The sequence below is a fragment of the Lucilia sericata genome, unplaced genomic scaffold (assembly GCF_015586225.1).
Source record: "Lucilia sericata isolate MDLA Ls3-8-SP2 unplaced genomic scaffold, ASM1558622v1 Contig000062F_arrow, whole genome shotgun sequence".
Taxonomy (NCBI): Eukaryota; Metazoa; Arthropoda; class Insecta; order Diptera; family Calliphoridae; genus Lucilia; species Lucilia sericata.
The window spans coordinates 524,848-551,198 of record NW_023994097.1 but is presented as its reverse complement, the minus strand read 5'-3'; the positions used below and the strand labels follow the sequence as shown (position 1 = coordinate 551,198).

Below are 26,351 nucleotides of genomic sequence, written 5' to 3'. Positions count from 1 at the left end.
GGTTAATTTATTTTTTTCACTATTATTGTAAATATCGGTTGTTAATAAATAAATTTCTTAAGTTTTATGATAATCTACCTAAAAATAGAAACAATTTCGACAGGTTTCCATCAAAAATTGCAAATATTACAAAATTTGACCTTTGACCTTTAAAGTTTATGGGTTAATGGCGTCCAAATTGCATGAAACTCTTGATTTTTATTTAGAAATATGTGGACTAATAAATTTACAAAAGGTTCCATTTAAAATCCACAACAATATAATAAAAAGGCTAATTTTGCAAAATATTACATAAAAATGGGGTTTTCTCGAAATCCGCTGAATTCAAATTGCAGGTACGGGCAAACTATAAGAGGTATTGACCTAATTTTTTTACTGTTTTATTCCCTAATCTGTTGTCCATAAATCCCTATGAGTTCTCCCAAAAATATTGAAATTTGTTTAACAAAGTATCAAAAAAACTAAAATTTGAATTTTGAAACGACCGTTAAAAATATCAAAATTTTTCGACCATAGCTGAGAACAGGTTTACGTTATTATATAAGGACAAAAACTCATATTCAAGTAACTACAGATATATTTTAAGTAATACAATTGTTTTATTAGAATATTTTCAAAAATATGTTTATTTTTTTATCACATTTCGAATTCAAGTGCTCTGAGACACGATAATGGCCTGGGGAATTTTTAATAACTTTTACATTTTTCAACCAATTTTTGTGTTTTTTATCTTTTTGTAACGCTAATTCTGTGTACATTACGATTCTTTGACAATAAAATGCAAAACAAATTGTTTAATGACAAAACTTTTGTGAAAACTGAAAAAAATGCATATTTTCCCCTTGTAAATGCATCTTCAAACTTCAGAGCCGTTGCGGCACCAGTTAACGTAGTCCTATTGACCTAATTTTTTGCACGACTTATTTTTATAACCCATAGAACAATTCTAGGGGGGGGGACGGCCTGTAGGATAAAATTTTTTTTCCTTCATACAAGTTTGGAGCACTCTAATGTACATACATATATACATATGCATGTATGTATATTTATTTTAGCATTTAGATAAAATATGTACAAGGATTAAAATAAATAAAAAATACTTTGTTTAGAATCAGAATTCAATTATCTGAAAGGAATTTTTTACCTCTCAGCAAACTTCCTAATACCCAAAATAGTTTTGAAATCACAAAGCCTGATGAATATAATATTTATCAAGTTATAGTGCTACATTCGGCTGAGACGAATCTTAAATACCTTCCACGTTATACAGTGGTGGAAAAAATAATAGAGACGACTTTATTTTGGGGCGAAAACTAAATTTTCTCAAAAAGTACCCATTAGAATTTGATGATTTGTATCTTAAATAAAAGGTATTTTAGGTCTACTTTCCTATGATAAATGGAGTTTGTAAGTTTTTTTGCTTCATCGTATTTTATTGGTATTTAAAAATTTGGCATTGGAAAAAATAATAGAAACGATTCACAGTATTACACTGGGGACATAAGCTGATATTTAATAAACAACTTTTTGCACTTATTTTTAAAAATTTTAATTATAAATGAAATTCTTAATATAAAAGTATACTTTTTACTTTAATTTTATATGGATCTGAATAAGAGGCCCGACTTTCAAGTTTTCTTAAATAAAAATTTCAGATATTGAAAGAAATGTCTTCTAATGTTTAAATTATCTAAAAAATTAGTTTTTGAGAAGATTTCGAGAAGAAAAAGTTTTGAACCCACTTATAGATAAGGACAATCCACCGATTTTTGGGCAAAATTTCGCTAATTTGCAATTCGATCTGTTCTTGGTGGTTAAAAAGGGGCTTAAATATCAAAGTATATTGATTGACTTGTGAAATAATGCTAAAATAAGTAAAATTTAACACAAAAAGTTCACAAAACAAAAAAATTTTTAAATTCAGTTTGAATTATAGGTAGTCTACTGTAACGTAAGTTCAGATAAAATGCACCTTATCATATTAAAACATCAGAAAGAATATTCTTTGTAATTTTTTTCATAAAATAAACGTATTACCCCCTTATTCATAAACAACATTTTATTTTATAAACGATTTATGAATCAAATTTCGTATGGAAATTTTGTTTTATAAACCTTTTGTAAAATAAAATGTTGTTTATGAATAAGGGGGTTAGATTTTAGAAAAGGTAATAAAATAAAAAACATATTTTATTTCCCTCATTTAAAAACATTCTGATTTATTTTTTTCAACTTTTTAACCACCAAGAACGGGTTGAATTGCCAAAATGTGAAATATTGCTCAAAATCGGGGCCAAAAATCGGTGGATTATCGTTATCAATAAGCGGATTCAAAACTTCTTCGGCACGAAATCTTTTCAATAACTAGTTTTTTAAGTAATTTAGTAATGTTAAGCAATTTCTTTCAATTTTTTAACTTTTTATTAAAGAAAATTTGAAAGTGGTGGCTCCAATTCAGCCGTCAGAGCTCATATGGTCAACCAAGCGTTGAAAAAAAACACCTTAACATAAAGAACCGAGGAAACAGTATATTTTGATATTGGGAATATCATTTACAATTCAAATTTTGAAAAAGAAATACAAAACGCAGTTTAAGAAATCTCAGCTTATGTCCCCAGTGTAATACTGTGAATCGTTTCTATTATTTTTTCCAATGCTAAATTTTTTAAATACCAATAAAATACGATGGAGCAAATAAACTTACAATTAGCATAGGAAAGTAGACCTAAATACCTTTTATTTAAGATACAAATCATCAAATTCTAACCGATAGTTTTTGAGAAAATTTAGTTTCCACCACTAAATAAAGTCGTTTCTATTATTTTTTCCACCACTGTATATCATAAAATTCTAATTATATTAATACAAAATTTGAGATTTCTAGCTGTTGTATTTGCCCAGATATACAAAATTTAGTACTTAACTTAGTGTTCCGCCCACTATTATTGGTCTGCTTTAGTTCTTCATATTCATACTGAAAACGGTAAAACTCTTAAAAAATGGAAAACTGTTCTGTTTTAGTTTCCCAGCAATTCTTATTTTAATATTTTCTTCATAGAGGAGGTGCCCAATATTGCTAGTCCACCAATTTTTTCCTAAATGATTATAGAGATGTCTAATACCGTGTTGTTATGGTTTCCCAGACATACAATGTTATTATTTAGTTCACAAAGGAGGCGCCATGCCCAGTATTGATCCTATGGTAATTTCATTTCCTAAATATTTATATTGATACTAAAATTGCTCGTACAAAATTTGCCGAATCTAGATTTTATATATAGTAACTCAGATACATATGTATGTATTTATACGAATATTATATAGTGGGACGTGACACTCACGTATATGGATGTCAAAATTAGTGGATTCTAGGTATTGAAGTTCCCCATAATAATACTTATTTTGTATATACCTAACAGGCAAGTAATTGTAATTGGTAATGCTTCAATTACTTCAAATGTAATTGTTATTGAAAATGTAGTTTATACCCCCCAAACCTGGTACCTAACCGATTTAAATTTTCATTTTCCTTCCAGAAATATTGGATAAATTGTTAAAAAACACAAGAAAATCGGTCCATCGTTATCAGCCTATAGACTAAAAAACAAACACAGATTCATTTAAAATCGTACCACAAACACTTACAAGCAGAGTTAGTTTTACTCAAATTCTATTCATTTTGATATCTCTTGCGAGTGAAATTAAAAAATCAAAATACATAGATATCGCTCATGAAGTGAACACAAAAAATTAAGAGTTCAAATAAAAATAGTTTAAAAATAATTGTCGTGAAAATGAGTTGTATAACGAGAGGAATAAATAAAGTGCAAAAACTACCTACCCTGCTTACAAACAATGAATCGAGCACCTAAAGCTAAGCTCTCTTGCAAAAAATCAGCGATTAAATGTAACTACAATGAAAAAGTCTATTTATGTTAAATAGCAAGTCATATTTTCCTTTGAGTAATAGAAAAGTGGGTATATAGGATAGGGGTCTCAGAAAAGGCGACACATGTTTATGGTATTTTTCCAGTTATTAGTGTTTTTGTTTTAAACAGTTTATTTGACAAATAAATAACTATTTGGGGCTGTATCTTAATCAGTTAATAAAGGGAAAATTAAAAATTATTCGGTTAATCTAATAAAACGAGATTTTTGTTTTAAATTTCTAATTTTAATTTCTTCATATCCTGAGCCATATTCAAAAAGTACCCATAACTTTTGGTAGAATTGCGTTGCGTAAAAATTCTTTTTTATGCAACGCTTTGCTTTTCAATTAAAATTCCATAGACCATGTCTCTACTCCAAAATGCTTCCAAAGAAACAGTTCCAAATTAAAAATCAATTAAAATTCGTTCCATAGACCATGTCTCGACTCCAAAATGCTTCCAAAGAAATAGTTCCAAAGCTGACAATTCTGAAAAAAATCATTGATCTCAAAGCCAAAATAAGACGAAAGATTTAACAGCTATTTTGTCTGTGAATATGTAGGCTCGTACACAATTAAAGTTGACTATTCTTTCGTCACGTCCCTCTTCCATTCCAAAAATTTCAGTAATATAACAGTCCACTCCCATTATGATCATAAAATTCACATTAGTTACAAATTTAATAGTACATACATAGTTATTAAATTCTTTTGCGGCAACTAAAATAAAAGTTCCTCGTTAATTAATTTTATAGTTATGTATATTTGGAATTAGATATGAAATTAATACCTCTTGAAATCCTTTTACTTACATCTATTAATGTCTTCACATAAAATCCAAACAATTTAAGAATCCACTAAACTAGACGTAACGTATTTCTAAGATTAAGTTTCAATTCTATAATTTATTACTTCTAACACACACATCCATATGTATGTATATGAACATACATAAAATATACATATGTAATCGAGTATGTACTCGTTTGTATAGTATGTAAAGTGGCCACATGGATTATAAATGGCGAAATTTAACAATATCCAACAAATAAACGAACGAACGATTTCAAGGATACAAAAACAAGCTACACAAGAAGCAAATTCACTAAATGTCAAAGTTCTATCATAAACTGACAAGCACGTGTTCGTTATAACCTTAAAACTATATACACTCGTTGTTCAAATATATACATATATTTTTTATTTTTTAGCACGAAAATAAAAACATAAGACATTTCTCTCACGTTGGTTGTTATCCATTGATCGGGAGCAATAAAAAAATCTAGTAACAAAAAAAATAAATAAATATTAAACAATTCACAATCCAAAAATAAAAAACTAGTCTCTCATAAGACCCAAACGCACTCACTCGTTCACACAGACAGGATATTTAAGAAAGAGTTTTCGGGTCGTATGCATGAGAAGAACCATTTTTATGACCACAAATATTATAAAAACATACTAAGGGATGAACTTTTTACTCATGCTATTAAATATATCTTCTCTGCATCTTTTTTGTTTTGATACCGAGTCTACTCCTTATTTTGTAATGCATTTAATAAAAACTCTCTTGTATTTTTTTCTTTCTCTCAATTTAATGCTCAAAAGACATAAGGGATTTATACAAACAAAACTACCCTTCCTTTAACGGTTAGAGATGTGAGTAGTGTACATCCTGTATTTGTCATTGTTGTTGTTTTAGTATTTGTATTTACAAAGAAGACTACGTTTCCAATATTTATTCAAGAAAAAGGGGAAGTTTTTTTCTCCCAAAAATCGATAAACATGTTGTCTACAACAATGGCATTGCATACAAACACACAAACATAAACGTATCCTTATACACACACATACAAAATCGTAGAGTTGTTTAGTCTCATGTTGAGTACAAGAAATCAGCGCGCAAATATTTTAAATGAGGATTCATAAACATTTCATACAGAAGAACAGCCTGTAAGTTTGTCTATCTGTCCAACATTTCTCATTGTTAATATTAGAATTTAGTGTGGAGTTATTTTGTACTCCTTCTACATGATAGACTCCTTCCCACAGAAGTATGTAACTTGCGAAGGGTTTGTCTGCAAGAATTGTTAAAAAAACACACACGTAGAGAGCATTTACCATAACCACACATTTCTATGAAAGGAAAAAAGATACAAAAGTAAAGTTGGGCATAAATAGGAAGAAGGTTTACAACTGTTTAGTGTTTCCTTTTAAATATTTGCAATATAGACGAGCATTTCATTAACCATTTGCCGGGTATAAAATACTCAGACAAACAAACACTTTTAGATCGACTTGTAAAAATTGAAATAAAAATGAGGACGTAAAAATGTGTAAAAACAACATGAAATTGCTAAACGACGAACCTGAACAGCTACAAAAAGGCAGATATACAGACATCGAGACAGACAGGCAGTAGTTATTCTTATTAGGATACGTAAATATAAACAAAAGGACTGAACATATACAAGCACCAACAGAACATAAGCAAATTCCCTTCAAACATTTAGAAGACAAAACCATTGCGCATCATCCCAGACGCCACGTCAGAAACACTTCTGGACGATTGTCAGACGAGAACGCACATTTTACAAAAACAAAATACATTGATTTCGAATTTTCATCTTCTAGAAATATACTTTTAAGTTACTTCCGGATGATAGTTATAAGAGTGCATCCATTTTGCTTAAACAAAAAACCATGACTGTTGAATTTTTTTATCTGGAAGTATATGTTTTAGTGACTTCTGTATGAGAGTTGGGTGAGAACACACATTTTACAATAACAAAATACATTGTTTCCTAATTTGTATCTTCTTGATTTGTATGTTTATGTCACTTCTGGAAGACAGTTTGAAGAGTGTTCACATTAATGTTGTATTTTGTTCATCTGGAAGTGTGGATTGTAGTCACTTCTAGACGATTGTCAGACGAGAGCGCACATTTTACAAAAACAAAATACATTGATTTCTAATTTTCGCCGTCTGGAAGTATACTTTTAGGTTACTTCCGGATGATAGTAAGAAGAGTACAAAAACAAAAAAATATAAATACTCCATTTTTAGCCAGAACGCGAAAAAAATAAAAATAAATAATGCAGAAATTTTGCTAAGTTCAGTGATGTTTTTTGTTTTGTCCAGTCATGTTCAGTTTTAATTATTCATTGTAAAACTTAAATGAGTTATTGAATAATATTCATAATATTCATAGAAAAATAGTGTAATTAATATATTGTGAATCTTAAGTAATAAAAAACAATATGATAGTGTTGTGTTAAAAGTCAACTGTTAATAAACATTTAAGAAGGTTTTGTTAATTGGTGAATTTTATTAAATATATACCAAAAAGTAATTATCTTCAAGGATTATATAAATAAAATTAAAAAGTAAGTTGTCATATTTTACATTAAAATACTATTTTAGGAATAAGTTAACAACTCTAAACGGCTTCCATTTCCATAATTTTTAAACGAAGTTCTAATATGTTTAACCTATTTAGATTTATTTGAGTTAAATCTTAACTTTCAATATTTTTTAAACTATTTGCGCGTTTAGGTCCTCTTTCTAGATTACGTATGATCACTTTGAGCTAAAATTTTATTTGTATTTCATTATCGTAACAAAAAAAAAATACATTAAAATTTTACTTAAGTATTTAAAGGCTAGCTGGAATCATTATATTCAAATTAATACTACTGTTTTATACATACATAAATTATTTTTTGACTTGGGTCACTCGACACGAAATTGCCTATATAAGATATTTAATATTAAAATCAGATATTTTTAAAACCACCTTTTTTAAATAAATACAATTCTATTAATTTTCATATAGCTTTAGATTTAATTATTTTAATTATAGGTACTTTTTTAGTTATTAACACCAGGTCTTTCTATGACCTTTATATGATACTAATATTATTAATATTGAACATGCCATTCCCAATATATTGAACCTAAGTAGACAGTTTTTGAACGTGTATAACTCCTTAATTAGAAGAAAGCAAACAAAAAATAGTATTGCAGTATTAGTGTCAAAAGCAATATCCTGTTTAGGGTCGTTAAGGTGTTTCTATCGTTAGTGATTGTAAATAATTTTAAAAATAATCCATGACTTAGTAATTTCAGATCTTTATAGACGGTTTAGTTTCAAGTTATTTAAAAAATGTTCACGAAAGGTAATGTTTTTATTGATTCAAAACAATAAATAAATAAATTAATTAAGTTTTAATTATTTTATTTTTTTTAGAAAGCAGTAGCTAATATTGTACCCCCTATTAAAATACTTCTAACTGAATTAAAATATAAAAAAGGGATCTGGTAAGTTATATATGTCTTATTTCATCACGCGGTTCCATTAAAAATGTCGATTATTTGCAGAAAATGTAAAAAATGGATCTGACCGTTTAAACTTTGGTGGGAAATGTATTGATCATAAGAGAATCCTATTTTTATTGCTTCCTAAAGTGTAACAGGTAATTTCAACAAATACAAAAGTACTTATGTACATATATTCAATATTAATTATAACATTATTTTTGTTTATTTCATTGAAGGATTAATGTGTTCCAAAATATAACTCTTACAATTTGATGGATTGATCATAAAATTTATGAAGAACTACAAAAATATTTTAGAGTCCAACGTTTTACAATTCCTGAAAATTATCTTATTATAAGGTAATAATTCTAAATTTTTGATACATATGTACATTAGACCGGCTCACTCTGTATGGACAGCAAAAACGTGTTTTTGTTACCCCTCTCAAAATTCCCAAAATATTATAAGTCTAGCGATGACCGTTCGTGAGCTGGACCAAATCAATAAAAGGTATTTTGGAATTATTTTTTTTTTTTTAATTTTTGTTTGTTTTGCAACAAAATATCCAATACGGGGTATCGTTTTAAAGGTATTTTAAAACCGCGTCCTATGATGTATTAATCATAAATAACCGTCTGTTTATAATTGTCATATTCCAAAATATTTAAAATGTTAGGTTTTTCACTAAGAAAAAATAAAATGTATGTACAATTTTGCGCACCACTAGACTTCAAAAAACCTTTCAAATGATACCACATACTGTATATATTGATTAAGAACTGCTGTATAATTTAAAACAAAATAACTAAAAAGGGACTTTTTTGTAACCGGTTCAGCTCACGAACGGCCATCGATAGAAATATTTTGGGAACCATTATAAAACATAACAAAGATTTTTTGAAGCTGGGTAAAATATTGAATTTAACATGAAGAATCATCATATTACATAACAGCGAATATTTTGAGGGGGGTAACTCAAGCACCATTTTTTGTGAGCCCGTCTAATGTACATATATTACTTTTTTTAGATTAGTTGTTAAATGAATTATTTTTTCTACTATTTTAATTTCAATTATTTCAATAAAAACTATAAAATTTCATTTTATTTAGATTTATTTTTATAGATTTTATTTTGGTGAGTATACAAATAGAAGAAGAGAAAACTCATCTTCTAGAAGACGAGAATACTCATCCTCTAGAAGACGAGAATACTCATCTTCTAGAAGAAGAGAAAACTCATCTACTAGAAGATAAGATAGGAACACTTCTAGATGATACTAGGTAGTCACTTCAAGAAGTGACTTCCTAGTCACATCTAGAAGAGTCTTTGGCAATACCTTACTTCCAAGAGTCATCTAGAAGTTTCTTCTGCGGGTCTTCCAGAAGTATCTTCCACGTTACTCTTAGACGTTCCCCAGCTCGGCATCAGTTCTTCCCGACTGGTGACAAGAATTCTTATACTTCCGCAACATCGCTGGCGAGCTTTTAACACGTTTGGAAGTTTCATACGGGTAACTTCCGCAATAGAAAATGTTTGTAGGGTTTTCACATATATTGTACATGTATTTGCAAATGTACACGTGTGTGTATAATATAAAAATTAAAGAAATATATACCGAAACCAAAGTATGATGAAACTCATCAGAAATATTCACAAATGTAAGCGTGTATAAATTCCAAAATAGGACAACAACAGTGGAAACACACAATAATTTTTATAAGATAAAAGCCGGCGGTAGTTAATCCTTAACTGGAGAAGTAATAGATCTACACACTTAATTATAAAGTAAAAAAATATTAAACAAGTAAGTCGTCTATGCCGAATCTTATATACCCTTATATATGTCGTAGAGACAAACCCCCATATTTATAATAACATTTCCATACAAAATTTGATTTATAAACACTTTATAAAATAAAAAATAAGGCCTAAAGTAAATATCGACTGGTAGCCCAATTTATGGTCTTTGATCATCAAATTAATACGAACGTCAGGGTAAGGACTTCAATGAAAGATGGGGTTATTTATGGACCCAACGCTCCAAAATTTAAAGAAGTAATTATTTTTTTCGAATTCGAGCATAATTCTATCTTAATGCTAAACTTTTGGTATGATTTAATAACTACCCAGCAAAAACTCGGTAATGGGTTGCACTTCCATAACCACTTACTTTTCAATGACTACCACTTACCGTCTGCATTACTTAGAAGTACTCTAGTAATGACATTCTTCTAATCTGATATAGAAGTACTTTATTTTCGGCTTTGTTATTTTGTTTGCATATTTTATTTAATTGCGTGTTATGAATTGTGTTTTACAAAAAAGAAAACAAAATTAGTTTTGTATGTGAAAACGATTATTTGACGCACAACAAACCAAAGTCCCTGGTTCGTATTCTAGCTGGCTCTTTTTATTATTAAAAAACAAAACAACTTACTCAACAACTGTTTTATAAGAGAAATTGCAAGTACTTCTTTAACTCCCTATTTGTAAGCGAGCGTAGAAGTACTTGCCACCAGTGACATCACCGTGTTAAAATAATGACTAATGCTAATGAAGAAGTAGTGAAAAGAGGTTTTATTAGCTTTTTAACTCATTACTTTTCAATGTAAGTTTTTCCTGCGTATAAACTCATTTTCTGTAAGATGGTTTATACATACGATAGGTTTCGATTCCAAAAAAAGTTTTTTGTGTCCAATTTCACTATTATACGGAGCCAAAGTCATTTTCTGTAAAAGGTGAATTCCTCATTAAATTTGGTAGAAAAACCTTGGTTCGTACAAGACCTGCTTATATCGAATTTAAACCAAAGGGCGTTAAAATCATTTTATTTGGGAGGTAGGGTCACGAACGGGTCCTTCCTCAAGAACTTTGTTGAGAGATTGCGGTTAATATAAAATTTCGTCGCTATACAGGAATTTTTAGCCATTTATGAAAGTTAGAGTCATATCCTGAAGGGGACCTTATATAGGAGATAGTGTCAATTATGGACCGATCCACATAAAACTTGATTTTAGTTCCCACAAACTTGCTTATTGTGAATTTCATTGCTAAAGTAGTATTTCTGAGCCCGTAAAGACATTTCGTGAAAGAAATTTTCTGAGGGGGGCCCTACATGGCGGTAGGGTCAATTATTTGCCGATCTTCATAAAATTGCGTATAAAGATTTCGGTTAGTACAAAACTTGTTAATGTTAAATTTCATTGCTATACTGTGATTTTTAAGGCAGATATGAGCGTTAAAGTCATTTTCTGATGGGGACCTTATATCGGGGGTAGGGTCAAATACGTACCGATCGTTAAAAAGTTGGAAGAGAGATTTTGGTTAATATATAACTTGTTTATGTAAAATTTGCACTTTTATGCCAACTATGAGCTTTTAAGTAATTTTCTGAAAGGGGACTTTTATGGGATATCATAAAACTTGGTACTTATAGCCGTTTTAGTTTACCACATATTTGAGTTTAATCGCTTACCTCATGTTTGATGGGCGTGGCTCTTGTTAGACCACCCATTTTATCATATATAAGTTCATATAGATACTTATAAATAGATATATACTACAAAATGTGATGCAGTCCCACTGTGAGGGTTTTGGTGTATGGATATATGAATGAAATAAAATGTATAAAGAATAAACTTTTACAGACCTCGTCTCGCGCATTAAATACACATTTGCACACTTAACACCTAAACAAAGGTAATTGAAGTAGTTTTTGCAATAGTTGTTCTTGTAAAACATAAACAAATTCTCATATCATGCAGTTGTGTTGAATGGAATGTGATATAAAATATTTCGGTCTGTCAAACCATACCATATACTTGATACATTTTATTCACATACATATGTAAATATGTACTTAGGTATTAAATAATGTGAAAACAGTATACCAGAGTAGATTATTACTAATTTCGGTTTTCAGGGTAGCGGAAAATTAATTGAATTGTATTTTAAACTATTGTAGCGTATATCAATGATGGCATATTATATGTTCCTTTATGATCATGTTAGTACTAATAAAGAATATTGGGTCTTACTTTTTACCATGAATATCAAAGATGGGCAAAACTCGTCAATGGTATATCTTATTATACTAATCTTTATATAAGAATTAGATAACGATATCTACAATTATATCAGTTTATTGTCACCAATACATGAATACAAATAGATACCGATATTGTGACTAAAATTGTCCAAAACATACAGTTACATTTTAAAAAAATTCAAAGAAATTTTGTAATTATAAAACAAAACTATTATTACATCGTTACCTTTCAAAATCACGAGATTTGGCATGAGATATCGGTTTTAAACTGTAGAGTTTACCAACCCTGATGAATACTCCGGTACGTAAAAACACACAAATTCTGTTCAAATAAGTATTTATACTTTCATATTTAGTACAATAAATAGTTCGGTGGCGTGTCATAATGTCCAATGTCATAATGTCCATAGACGTTATGACGCACTAAATTGAGTCATAATGTCCATGGACGTTATGACAATTTCAAAAGTGTTACAATGTCCATGAGCAATGGGACATAAAGTCCATGGATTTCAAAGAGTCCATTTATCAAAAAAGGCTTAATTTAGCGAAGCCGGTGTTCGAAATACCCCAGAGTTTGAAACCCCTGCGCCCGGCCGAAGGCCGGCTATCCAGGACACTTTTTAATAGGAGTCCAAAATGTAACAATTACCAAATTTAGGAGCAATTCTTTTCGGGATAAGAGCGTCCCTATCTTAAATTTTAAACAAATTTTCCAATACATTTCTGATTTCAAAGTGTCACAATGTCCATGGACATTATGACATTTTAAAAAAGTGACATAATGTCCATGGACATTACATACATTTTAGTTAAAGACTATCTTTGCATATCATGGGTTATTTTTTAACGCCGACACAGATTATGTCACAATTTTTCTATCAAATAGTAGCTAAAGATTCATAATTATTTTATATTACACCAGTTACCTTAAATTTTAATAAAATTTGGTGGAAATATTTCTCTAAATATGACCTGTGACTCTACAGTGATTCTTTGAGTCGATTGGTAGGACCAATATTTTTGGGTGTTACAAACATCAGCACAAACACATAATACTTTCCCCACTATAGTGGTGTAAGATATAAAAATACTTTGTTATTGTGTTATATCTTTCTAAAAATACCGAATTTCATTTGATTTTTCATACTTTTTACATGACATTTTACTATTTATACCCTACACCACTATAGTGGGGAGCGTATTATACGTTTGTGCTGATGTTTGTAACGCATACAAATAGTGGTCCCACACCCACCTTAAAGTATATCGATCGACTCAGAATCACTTTCTGAGTCGATTAAGACATGTCCGTCCGTCCGTCTGGCTTGCTGTTCATGTAAACCTTGTGCGCAAGCTACAGGCCACAATTTTTAAGATATATGGATAAAATTTGGACCATACGAGCCTTTCGGCACAAGGACGATGCCTATTGGTTGAAATCGGTCCATTATTTCACCTAGCCCCCATACAGCCTGACCTACCGATTTTGGATTTTTAACTCATAACTATGTCAAATATATTACTCACCAAAAATAGGTACAACTAAGTTTTATATAAGCATATGATGATGCCAATTTTTACAATGATCGGACGTCATTTGACCCTAGCCCCCATACAAACCCCTCTTTAAAAACTTTTTATCCTCATGTGAAATTCACTTACAAATATGGATAGACTTAAGTTTAAATATGTATATTGTAAGTATAAAAAATCTAAAATCATCTCGTTGTCTTTTTACTTAGTTGTCATTATTATTTATGTGATGCAATGTACATGACCACATTTTTATTTTTTTTTTAGTTAGAATCTTCTATGAAACCATTTTTGTTTTGTTGTATGTAATTGTAGTTACCATCACTTTATTATGTGTTAAACAAATTATACCAATTTTTCTCAATTATTCTAAAACAAAAGAAAGTATAACATTGTATAACATATGAAAATATCCTTTCTACTCTTCCTCCTCTTTAAGATTTGTCTGGAAGTATGTGTGAATGGATCTTTTTCTTTTCTAACGTACATTTATTAAGCTGCTACTTCAAAATATAGATATGTATACCTAAATTTTAGTTCAGAATTTGTTGTATCTATCTCTTGAGGTCCTTTTCGGAAAACATGAATCCAAATTCATGATTTGTTTTAAAATTCTAAAAGATTTTATAAAGCTCATAAATCTCACACAAACATGGGTGTAATTATACATATAATACGATACAGGTTTCATAATAATATTTAGCACACTTACAAATACTTTGCGGATCAGAGCAATATAGGCCTCATGCAAAGTTCTCTGGCGTAGGACATCATATGATCGGTTATGCTCAACTTTAACTTCTTACTTGTTTTTTTTTTTGCCTGTAATTGAGGTGCCTGTTTATGGTAGAGTCAATTTGTCAAAAGTTTTCTGGTGTTTTCTTTTTTTGTTGTGTTGTGTGTAGGGGTTTCTATTAATTAAATTAAGTGTGGTCATTATTTGAACTAAGAAATAATTTACAGAAAATGAGAATTAATTAAGGGCTTTTTATTTCGTACTTGAGTGTGGAACAAGAAAATCAAAGAGTAAATTTAAATAGAGGTCATATTTTGTAATGCTTTTGTACACAGATTTATTGTTAGTTGAATTAGTTTAATCTGAACTATTAAATTACGTTAAAAACTTTGTGCAAAAATTATTTATTTAAAATGTATTTGTTGATGTATTTCAAAATTCTAAAAAGGAGTAATTATACCCTACAAAACTATAGTGAGGAGTTTATTTTGAGTTTATGCTGATGTTTGCAACCTATTCTAAATATAACATTCGGCTCTGAATTATATTCTGAATTAAATATTTTAACAATGTCTACCCGTTAGATTATATTGACAAATTGTTGCAATCGACCCATTATCTCACCTAGCCTCTATACAAGCTCATAATTATGTTAAATGCGTTAGTATCGCAATATAATCCTATAAAGATTCAAAAGAATATATATTTTCTTTTGATAAATTATACGCGGCTCAAGTTCAAATTATTTAAAGTGGATATCGCGTAAAAATTTGACGTGCTAGAAATTTTATAATACCACGTCTCTGTTCAAGAGCACTAAAGCTATCATTATCATGCACTAAAATTCAAAGCAGCAAAAATAAAGTTTAAGTTGCTTAAATGTACATACCACAATCAAGAAAAAATTAGATATAAAATGTTACTTAAAATAAATCTATGTGTTTTTTTTCGTATTCTTTGAAAGCTGGTGTAGGGTATCATATAGTCTGCAACTATCCTTTCATATTTGATGTATTAAAATCTTCATTAAGTACACAGAGGGAAAAAGAAATATACACGCCTGGTACCAAATTGACACCAAACTGTTTATAATTTTTCAATACCATCCGATGTCAAAATATATACTACATACGTCCGACAACACTATGTAACGCAACTTTGTCAACATTACGTAGTGTTATTGAAAAATGTTAAACTCTTTTTTTTGTGTCAATTTGGTACCCGGCGTGTATATTTCTTATTTCCTCTGTGAATAAGTAGCAATTCGCAGTAATGTGTCATTCAAAGGAAGTTGCTGCTAAATAGTCCGACAGTGCGGGGATAATGGTAAGGCGGATCGTTAATTCTAAAATAAACAGAGAAAGAGTTATTTTTTGGAATAAGTATTTGGTGGAATTCATCTAATTCCTATCTTAAACCTCCTTTGGACTGTCCGTTTTTTACTTCTTTTGACATCCAAAAACTAATATATTATCTCTATTAGACAATCAGCAATCAACTATATTAGCACATCTAACTCAGATGTTTGGAAGCTGGATGAGATATTAATATGTGCGTATCAAGCTGCAGACCCTGGTCTAATGGTTAAGTGATAAAATATGTCTATCTATTCGATTTTGATAGTCCAAGGAGAATTTCCAAAGGATATTCTTACTTAATGCTTTCCCTTGTAAAAATTCTTTTTAAAAATTATTCATTTCAAAAATCATCTTTTTATTTTTCTTTGACAACCACAGAAAAATCCTACCCAGATCCAAATGTAAAATTTAAAAATATTATCCCACAAATTAAAGTAGACAAAATTACACTTATTCAAATGACAGTGACACGGTCTCACAAATGTTCGGACCGTTACCCAATTTACGTTGAATAGAATGCTATCGATAGGAAAATGATATTTCAAATCTTGGAATAAGAAATTTTTAATTTCATAATATGAATTTGGAATTATACCCACTTTAAAAAGGTCAAACGTGAATTTCTGTTTCCGTTTAAACAAACAAACAATTTTTTAATTTATAATAATACTTTATTTAAAAAAATATATATATATAAAAAATCTTAAAGACAGATCTTAAAATAAACATTGAACTGTATTTTTTGTACACAAAAACACATTCATCAATACAAACAAAAAATTTAAATACACATATAAAATATTAAGTGGATTACAGTTAATTCAATTAATGCACTAACAACCGAATTAAGTTTGTCGAAATGCTCTGAATATTCAAAGAATGAAATTTTCAAATAATCTTTTTGATATTTTTCGTGCCAAAAAATAACTAAAAATAAAAAAGTTTTCTAAAGAAAAGAAAAGCTTAATGCAGACATACTGTGAGATTAATGAAGAAATTCACATATGCACATTTACTTTAACTTATATACCCGTACACGCAGAACATGTTCTAAAGACATTTCACAAGAAAGTTTTTACAACAAAATTTTAATAACTTTATGAATTGAAGCTAGATTTTCATTCTTAAATAAAAAACAAATCAATATATGTGCATTGGGGTATAACTTTTATACAATTTTTGGAAATTTCATGTCGGCCCTACACATTCCACATACATTGAGCATAAACAAGTACGTCGAAAAAGTATATCAATTTTCACGAGCGTTAAAAATATTTCCGCGGCAAATTCCTTGAAGTTTTCAATATTTAATCTTAATAAAATTTAAAATTTTTTAATACAACACTTGAAGTTTTCAATATAAACTAGTGTCATTGTTTGACCCACGATATTTATATGTATGTGTAAATGTGAATGGTTTTAGAAAATCGATTTGCCCCGGAAAGTTTTTGATCCAAAACGAACCGAAAAAAGTTTTCGTTATGTGAACCATATTGACTACCTCGTTGTGATAGGGCCTAATTTTAGTTATAATCCTAATGTACATATGTATTTTTGAAATTTAGTTTCAGCACCAATTAAGTATAGCATTCTATATATTCTCTATTCTTCCGGAAGTTATTTTGAATTTTACACTTAAACACATTTATTTTCCGAAAATAAGCTTAAAAAAACAAATGTTCTTTATCTAAAGCTAAGTATTTTATTAAACAATATTGTAAACATTATTTCGTGTACAGTCTTTTTTTTATTCTATGTGCTTTTATGAACGAACACAAAGAGAATTTAAGTCGGCGACTTGACAAACAATATTTTTTTATCGTGGCTGTTGTTGCTGATATTTTTGTTGTTACTGTTGTTATTTTTATTGTTCTTATTGTAGTCAGTCCACAGACATTGAATAATGAATTTAAATTAAAATGTTGATGGTACTGGTATGACAGGCTGGAAGAGATGAAGTCTGGCATCAGCATGTCCTAATTTGTTGGTTGCATTACAATAGTAGTCACCAAAATCCATTTCATTGATGCTGGCAACACGCAACACGGAAGTTGTTGTCTCATGTGATGATGCCGTATTGGAGATTTCATAACGGGAATTAGATTGGAGTTTTGAACCATTGCGATACCAGAATACCGCTGGTGCTGGGTAGGCCTGAACAATGCATTCCATTTCGGCGGCATGATTAAGTGATTGGGCGATTTTGGGCCGTTGGACAGCAATTTGTGGACGGAATTCCACCTCAACACGTATGAGACGACGATCTGGTTGACCCACTCCATTGTTAGCAATACAGTAGTAACCACCACGATCTAAACGATGAGCTTCTTTAATGCGCAGTGTAGGACCAACTAAAGTATGTCCACCAGCAGGCATTATTGCTTTATCCTCACGTTGCCAAGAGAAAGTGGGTGCTGGAAAACCATCGGCATGACAAGTAATTTCAAGATTTTGACCCTCAGTCACTTCCATTGATTTGGGGGTGTGTTCTTCTGATATGATGGCCGGATGTTTGATGGACAAATTCAGTTTCTTGGTTATCTTATCGGTAGCCGTAAGAATGACTTGACATTCGTAAGAACCCATATCGGCTGCTTCGATTTTTGTTATTTTGAAGGTATAAGTGGCGGTATCCGTTTTGTCATCCTTACTTTCCACAATTGTATAACGAGGATCGCTTAAACTAAGTATACTGCGCATAGAAAGTACCACTGAACCAGCACCCGATTCACTATCACGCTTTGCCCAACTTACGGACATGCGACCCACATTTTGAACAGTACAATTGAACTCTACATCTTCACCCACACTGGCCACCACATCTTTGGTTATATCACTGATTACTGCTGTGGCTGGGGCAGCAGCAGCTTCCGCTATTTTGTTATAAAGCAACGCCAAATTCGCTGCGAATATCAGATAAATTTTTAAGAATTTCATTGCACTTGACAAACAGCACCCCTGCACTTTGCTCGTTTCCAAATATGATATTGTTGCACTTAATGTTGCGCTTGAGAGTTGCCTTGACCGCTTACAAATCACTACTGATCACTGGCTTCGATCGCAGTTTTGCCAAGAAGTCGTTTTGTTTATCTTTTCATTCAAATACACAGATTTTCTTCATTTGTTTGGTCGTTGATTTATTGAATTTTGGGAATTCTCTTTAGTTGTCACTCTCTTCTTTCTTAGTTTCAGCTCTTTTGATTGTGGAAACTACTCTCTTATAAATTTCTTATCAATTGTAGAAGAATAATAAACAGTTTCACTTTCACTACAACTCAGTTCAATTTAGTTGAATTGTTCGTTAATATCTGCTTTCTTGTTATGGTGCTGGTGCACTGAGTGATGATTCCAAAATGCACACATCCAAGTTAAATTCAACTTTTAAGATGTTGATGACAGCAGCAGAGTTTTGTTTTGATTGCTGATCCAAGGCTGTTATCGGTACTAAATTATTTCAATTAAATTGTTGTTGTTTTCAATGTTGACTTCCTATTTGCTTCTCCCACACTCACTTATTGTGTAAATATTTTTCTTTTCTTAATTTAAACTTTATCAGTTACTTAAAATATTTAAATATTTTTCTTGCTTTTAAGCAAATGTTGCACGTTCATCACTCGACCCTCAAATGAAATGACTTTCTTTGTAGCAGTTTATATGAAAATTTGTAAATTTCTACTCTGCGCCACAAAAATAACAACAAATATTGCAGCATGTGTGACCTTTAGCAAAGTGTGTCTAATGTGAACAACAACAAAACTTCTAGTAAATAGTAGTCGAAATAGGAAAAAACAGCCATTTAAAAATTCGTGGAACATGTACTCAAACACTAACAAGTATTCGCTTGTGTGTACTTGTATCTTGTAGGTAGTAAGTAGTTCTCACACTTTGGTTGTGATTTTCTTCTAAAACAATTCTTGCCATTTTGATTTATGACTTCATGTATGTCACTATGTATGTTTGTGTCGTTGCATGTACAAAGTGGTTGTTCATTGTACTTGAATTTGAGAGTGTAGTGGTGTAAAGAAGGTAGGTAGAATAACATTATCGTCTGCCGAGGTCTTACACAGGGAAATTCCATGGTCAAATAATCAATATGGTTAGCATACTGTAGTCGATTTGAAAAAACCCACTAGGAAATTTGGAGATACATTTAAGATAAGATAAAAGTGAAGATAAATACAACATATAAAATATAATGATGATTTGTTTTCATCTAACTAAAGTAACTCATACCGAACATGAGACCCAAGACGAAACCCTGTACCAACTTTCATTTAACTAATTATAATTTCCCAGTTTGCTCTTTTTAAACCCTCCACCACCATCAGTGGTGATAGAGGGTATATATAAGTTTGTCATTCCGTGTGTACCACCAAGAAATATTCGTCTGAGACATAACAAAGTATATATATTCCGGGTCCTTATCAAATTCTGAGTCGATTTAACTATGTCCGTCTGTCTTTTGCACATATAAATAGAATATGAACAGAAATCATATTACCAACGTAGATTTGTATAGGTTCACAATTGGTTATAGCTCCCATACATATAAGGCCCACTTCCGAAAATCACTCAAATGCGCATATTTCACTGATAAATAAAGCTATCGAGATAAAATTCGACATGAATATGCTTTGTGTATGTATAAATCACTCTACGATTTTTTTCCGGATATGACCGTAATTGGCCATAGCTCCCATATAAGGTCAACTTCCGAAAATCACTTAAACGCACATATTTTGTTAACTAAAATAAAGCTATTGGGGTAAAACTCGTCGTGAATATGTTTGTTATATATATAATCATTATGCGAAGTTTTTCCCGGATCGGTCCATAATTGGTCACAAATCCCATATATAAGGTTCATTTCCGAAAATAAATTAAGTTAACAATTTCATTGATAATAAAACTTATAGGGATAAAATTAAATTGAATATGATTTGTGTGTATATAAATCAGTACACGGAATTTTTTCCGGGTCGGTCCATAAATAGTCATAGCTCCCATATAAAGTACACTTCTGATAATCACTTAATACCACATAATTCATTATTAAATGATTATATCCGGATAAAATTCGACATGAATATATTCTGTATATTGATAGCTCATTCTGCTAAAATGTTTTCCGATTGATGCGTTAAGGCCATCAACATCGTTTAAAAAGTCGATATCGGAAAATCAATAAAAATAAATTTTGTTCGACCTAATCAAAATAAGTTTCATATATGCATAAGGAAATTATTAAATGATAGCACCCTTAGTACGGAAATAAAACTTATGCCGAGTTATCTAAAAACTAGATAGTTCTACAAATTTACAGGGACATGTTTTATTGGCCTAATTTCGAAAATTCACTATAAAGGAAGGATATCAACTTTCAGTAATTGTGATAAAATTTTGGATATTCTTATTTTAAAGTTTTGATAAAAGTCGGGACAAATTTAAGTGATTACTGAATAACAACGTATGTATTTCAATCATTAAATTCTACATAAAAAATTTATTTGATGAGAACTAACAATTTTAAATGTCATGTTTTAGTAGCGCAAATTCTGTAAGTAACGGACTGGATCTGCTCCATAGTTTTTCGCTATTACATAGTATTTAATCTTTAACCCTAACGTTACCGACTCTTATAATTTTTTTATACCCTACACCACTTTAGTGGGAAGGGTATTATGCGTTTGTGCTGATGTTTGTAACGCATTAAAATATTAGTACTATACCCAACTTAAAGTATACCGATCGACTCAGAATCACTTTCTGATACGATTTAACGATGTCCGTCCGTCCGCGTTCGTTTTGACCCAAGGACGATACCTATTGAATGGTTAAAATCGGTCCATTATTTGACCTACCCCCCATACAACTTTCGAGCTCATAATTATGTATAATATAAATGTATCTCGATGAAAGTTCGCACAAGTAAGTTTTATACAAGCCTTGATGACATTGCCGAATTTCGAAATGATCGGACTTCATTTGACCCTAGTCCCCATAAAAAGCCCCCTTCAGAAAGTGACTTGAATATCCGCAATTCATTTATTAACACTGTTATTGCAATGAAATTTAGCACAGACAAATATTATATAAATACAAATCTATCCAGCCCATTTTATCGGGATCGGTCCACATTTGCTCTTATCCCAAATATAAAGCCTCTTTTAGAAAATTAGATTTTCGTCATTAAATTGCTTAAATAAATCGGAATCAAGGTAATATTAAAACTAAATACTTTATTATGAAAAATAAATTACATTTAATATTCATAACTGGTGTAGGGTATCATATAGTCGGCCACGCTAGACTATACTTTTTTACTTATTTATTATTGAAAGGCATCACATTTTGTTCTAAATATAAAAGCATGTAACATCGAGGTATTAAAGAAATTTGGTAACATTATTATAATTTTTATTAATTACAATAGATTTAGGAAATTTTAAAAATTTTTCAGGTCAGGTCAAACTGAGTCATAAACTAAAGCTATATATAGAGAGTAGCCGATAAATGCCTGAATTAACTTATTTTATTCAAAATGCGTACATCCACTGAATAACTCTATAAGAATATAATTTTATGTGTTAATTGATCTAATTGTAATTCATACAAAATATTAATAACATTTAACATTATTGTATAAGTATCTTGTAAATTATACAACTTAAATGTGCTTAATACCTTCATTAACAACTCTAAGGAATGTAAAACTACACACATGTACAAGAGGGTGGCCCCGTTTGTATGGAGAAAAAAATAACGGCCATACCTAAATTAAAGAGTTGAGCGTTGCGTTACTTATAATTTTTTTTTTTTTTTGTTTTCAACAAATTTGTATGGAACTCAACTCTCAGCGCTCTTTTTAAGGTTTCTCCAAATTTGTTCACGTTTTACCATAAGGACTTATATGAAATATTGATATCATGTGAAAGGCCTTTAAGAGGCGCTTTCATGTCAAATTTGTGTATTTTGAGAAATAGAATGACCAATATTTGCATTTTCACTGGGAACATCAGCAATTTCCATTTTTGAGCCATCCTAATGTACATGTATATTCGAAAATATATACACACACCTTAACAAATATGTATCCTTAAAATCACCAAAAACAAAAGTTATTTAATAATTTTATTTGTTTTTGTGTTTGTATTTTTCAGTTTGTCTTTTTCGTTTATTTTTAATGTTCACTCACTTAATACTACTAATGACGATCATTGTCTTCTTGACTTTAGATTTGGATTATGTGTGGACTTTGTGTGGCATGTTAACTGCTGGCAACTAAAAGTCACTGAATAAATATCTCTATACACATATACATACATACATATTACATAGATATATAAGTATATACATATAGACACATTCAAACATACACATTTCCACACAAAGGTGCCTGCACATACTTACTCAGATATAAAGGATACATAAACTTGCCATAATAATTGTGAAATCTTTTAATAGAAATCTCCTTAAAATACTCATACAAACGCACACACACAAACATATAAACTCCAATAAAATAACAGACATAAGAAATATAAACATACATACATATGTATGTATGTACATAAACATTGCAGTATGGTCAATTTTAAAAGTTCTAAAACTTCTAATTTTAATTTCATTGGCGATGTTTAAAAAAGCACTGATAAATATTTAATAAAGTTATAGAATGTTTATTAATTTTGTATGGAAATGTACTTAATAAACCATAAATAAACAATTAATATCTTTATGGATACGGGGCAAAGTCATTATACCGACTATATTCAGTACCATCCTTGACCGTGCAATAACAACCTGTAACCTCGTTGATATCCTTTTGATAATGGGAGATTTTAATGCCCAAAAAGATTCAAAGAACTTTGGTTTGGAAACACAATGTTCTCACAGTCCCATACACCAAGTAACTTGGGTATCTCCGGACAATAGCCAATAGCGACAATTAAAAAATACTCCAACAGAAAAATAACAAAAGGCCTGGAAGGGACAATTTATCTCCAGAGCTACTTAACCCTTAAATGCATGCGGTCAGCTCTATGACCAAGCTAGCTTTATTCAAAAACACTCGAGAAACACGAATTCGATAATAGGCGTTTTTACAAAAAATAAAAAAAGTATGGTTTCTAATTTGGACCATGTGTGAAAACTAGTTTTCTCTATTATTAAGGAAATATAGATATCAGAGAGAATATCAGAGGAACTCAAAGAGGGTATTATAATAAAGTTACCAAAGAAAGGCGATCTGGCAAACCGGAACAACAGCGGCGAATTACTAATTCATATTCTCAATAAAAGTATATTGGATTGTCTAATGCTGAGGTTGAGTAAATATCAAGCTGGTTTTCGCCCTAATGTATAGTGCATCGACCAAATTGTGGAAAAATAAGTTGAACTGAGATCGCCATTATATCTGGTATTCTTAGCCTTTGAGAAGGCATTCGACACCCTAGATCACGGTGTTATATGAAAAGCCCTTGAAGGCATACTGGAGAATCTCATATAGTTAATCAGAAGCCTTTACTCAAAGGCGAACAGCCGAATGCCAAACAGACGAGAGCTTGTTTTCACGTAAAATCAAAGTTGTTTCTTCCTCTGTTACAATATTACCAAAACTGAAGGTGAGTAACGGCTCACCACCGCTTCATTGTGCTTCTTACACGCAGGTGACAATTTACGTATATGGAGTTTCTGGTCCAATATACGTGCACTTTGCTCAAATACTTGAGCTATCTAATCTCTGACTGTTGCTGATGTTTTTGCTTCCGAGATGCAAAAACATCACTTCCGTTTACAACCACGCATATGGGATGGCCTCTGTTGAGTCGGCAACAGCACCTAGAGACGTAAGCGGTAGACCGAAGTACGAATCCATCAAATAAGCCGAGACTTTGTTCTTACACACAGGGACACGCTGTGGTAAATCTGGTATGAACGGAGTCTATTCTGAACATACCAGGACAAGGAAGAAAAATTCAATGGTATCACTTGTATAAGATACCTTTCATCCATCACCCTTTATCCCTGCACATTTCTCATTTATCCGACATACTCATAAGAGAACAACATCAACAGACTCACTCTAAGTATGCGGGCGGATGTGTTAGCGTATCATATACAATTAACACCAATTCATTTCCAACGCTTAGTCCCACAGTCACTCCTTTGCGGAGCACCTGACGTCATTCGGCAACAGCACCGAACTTATCCCGAAATATAGATTTCACCGTACGTCAGTCTTTTAACCGCAACTTACTCTTCCCGCGAAGTTGGGTTTCAACCACAGCCGCTACGTGGATCCCAAAGGAACCTCAGTCAACTGACCAGCCAGGACAAGTCCTGCGGGCAACTGGCAGATTATTTGGTTCTCTGGTTCGACCTATGTCAAATCAATCCACGGACTAGCCGAGGAGTGAAGTGACATCACCAGTTTATAGTCCCGGCAGACTAGATGTACTGGAAGCACCTCTTTACCCCGAGATTGCAATACAACAAGATGAGGAGCGGACTCAAGTCGTCTAGGAGTAGAACTATTAATCCTATAATAAAAAATTTACTTGTTTGCACTTAGTACTCAGAATGTAAATTTAATGATTTTTATTTAAATTAGTTAACATCATTGAGAACATAAAACAGAACTTTAATCTGCAAAAAAAAATACACAAGCTCACTGCATGTAGAAGTTATTTGAGTTACTATGTGTATGAGCGAATGTTTGTGTGCAATGTATGAGCGAGTATTTATGTATAATGCATTCTATTGCCATACAGATGTACGAGCCCATTTAAGAAAGATACACATAAATATATACCAAAGATGAAAATGGAAAAAAACGCAGGAGCATTAAACTACCCTGTCATGGATATGCCCTCTTGTATGTGTTGTATACGCACACAAAAATACTCACACACTCATACTCATACAGAAATAGACAATAACACCAAAGTCACTAACAGAAACAGGATTCAAGTAATAAATTATAAAATTTGACATTTTCAGTTTCAGATCCGCTTTTTGGTTGCGAGCCGCTGCGTTCCCATGGTCATGGGCTCTTTGTCTATTTGTTGTTTGTGTATGTTGCACAACTGAATAAAATACGAACTTAATGCACACGCTCACACATTTATACAGACACAAATACATATTAACAAATATATTATTAGAGCATCCAAGGATTCAAAGAAACACACATGCACCCTATCAATGAATGAAGATGATGATTAGGGTTTCTTCATGGGAATGGATTCTGGAGGTAATTTAGAAATACGAGATTCCTGAAAATTTCGCATGGTGCGACAATTGTGGACCGATTTCATCGTAATTGTATGATTGTACCAAATTGTATCATTCCAAATGTTTACCTGTTTAGTTGATATATTTTTCGATCATTGAAATATTAATTCATAGTATTCTAAGTCCA

The 26,351-nt window shown here is 31.1% G+C and overlaps 1 protein-coding gene across 1 annotated transcript; it reads right to left on the bottom strand.

Annotated features, from left to right (window-relative positions):
• Positions 1-17,611: 17,611 nt before the first annotated feature.
• Positions 17,612-19,539, bottom strand: LOC119616236 (protein amalgam). Its single transcript, XM_037972563.1, has one exon. The coding sequence runs from the start codon at positions 18,863-18,865 to the stop codon at positions 17,843-17,845; it is 1,023 nt and encodes a 340-aa protein (XP_037828491.1). The 5' UTR covers positions 18,866-19,539; the 3' UTR covers positions 17,612-17,842.
• Positions 19,540-26,351: the final 6,812 nt, after the last annotated feature.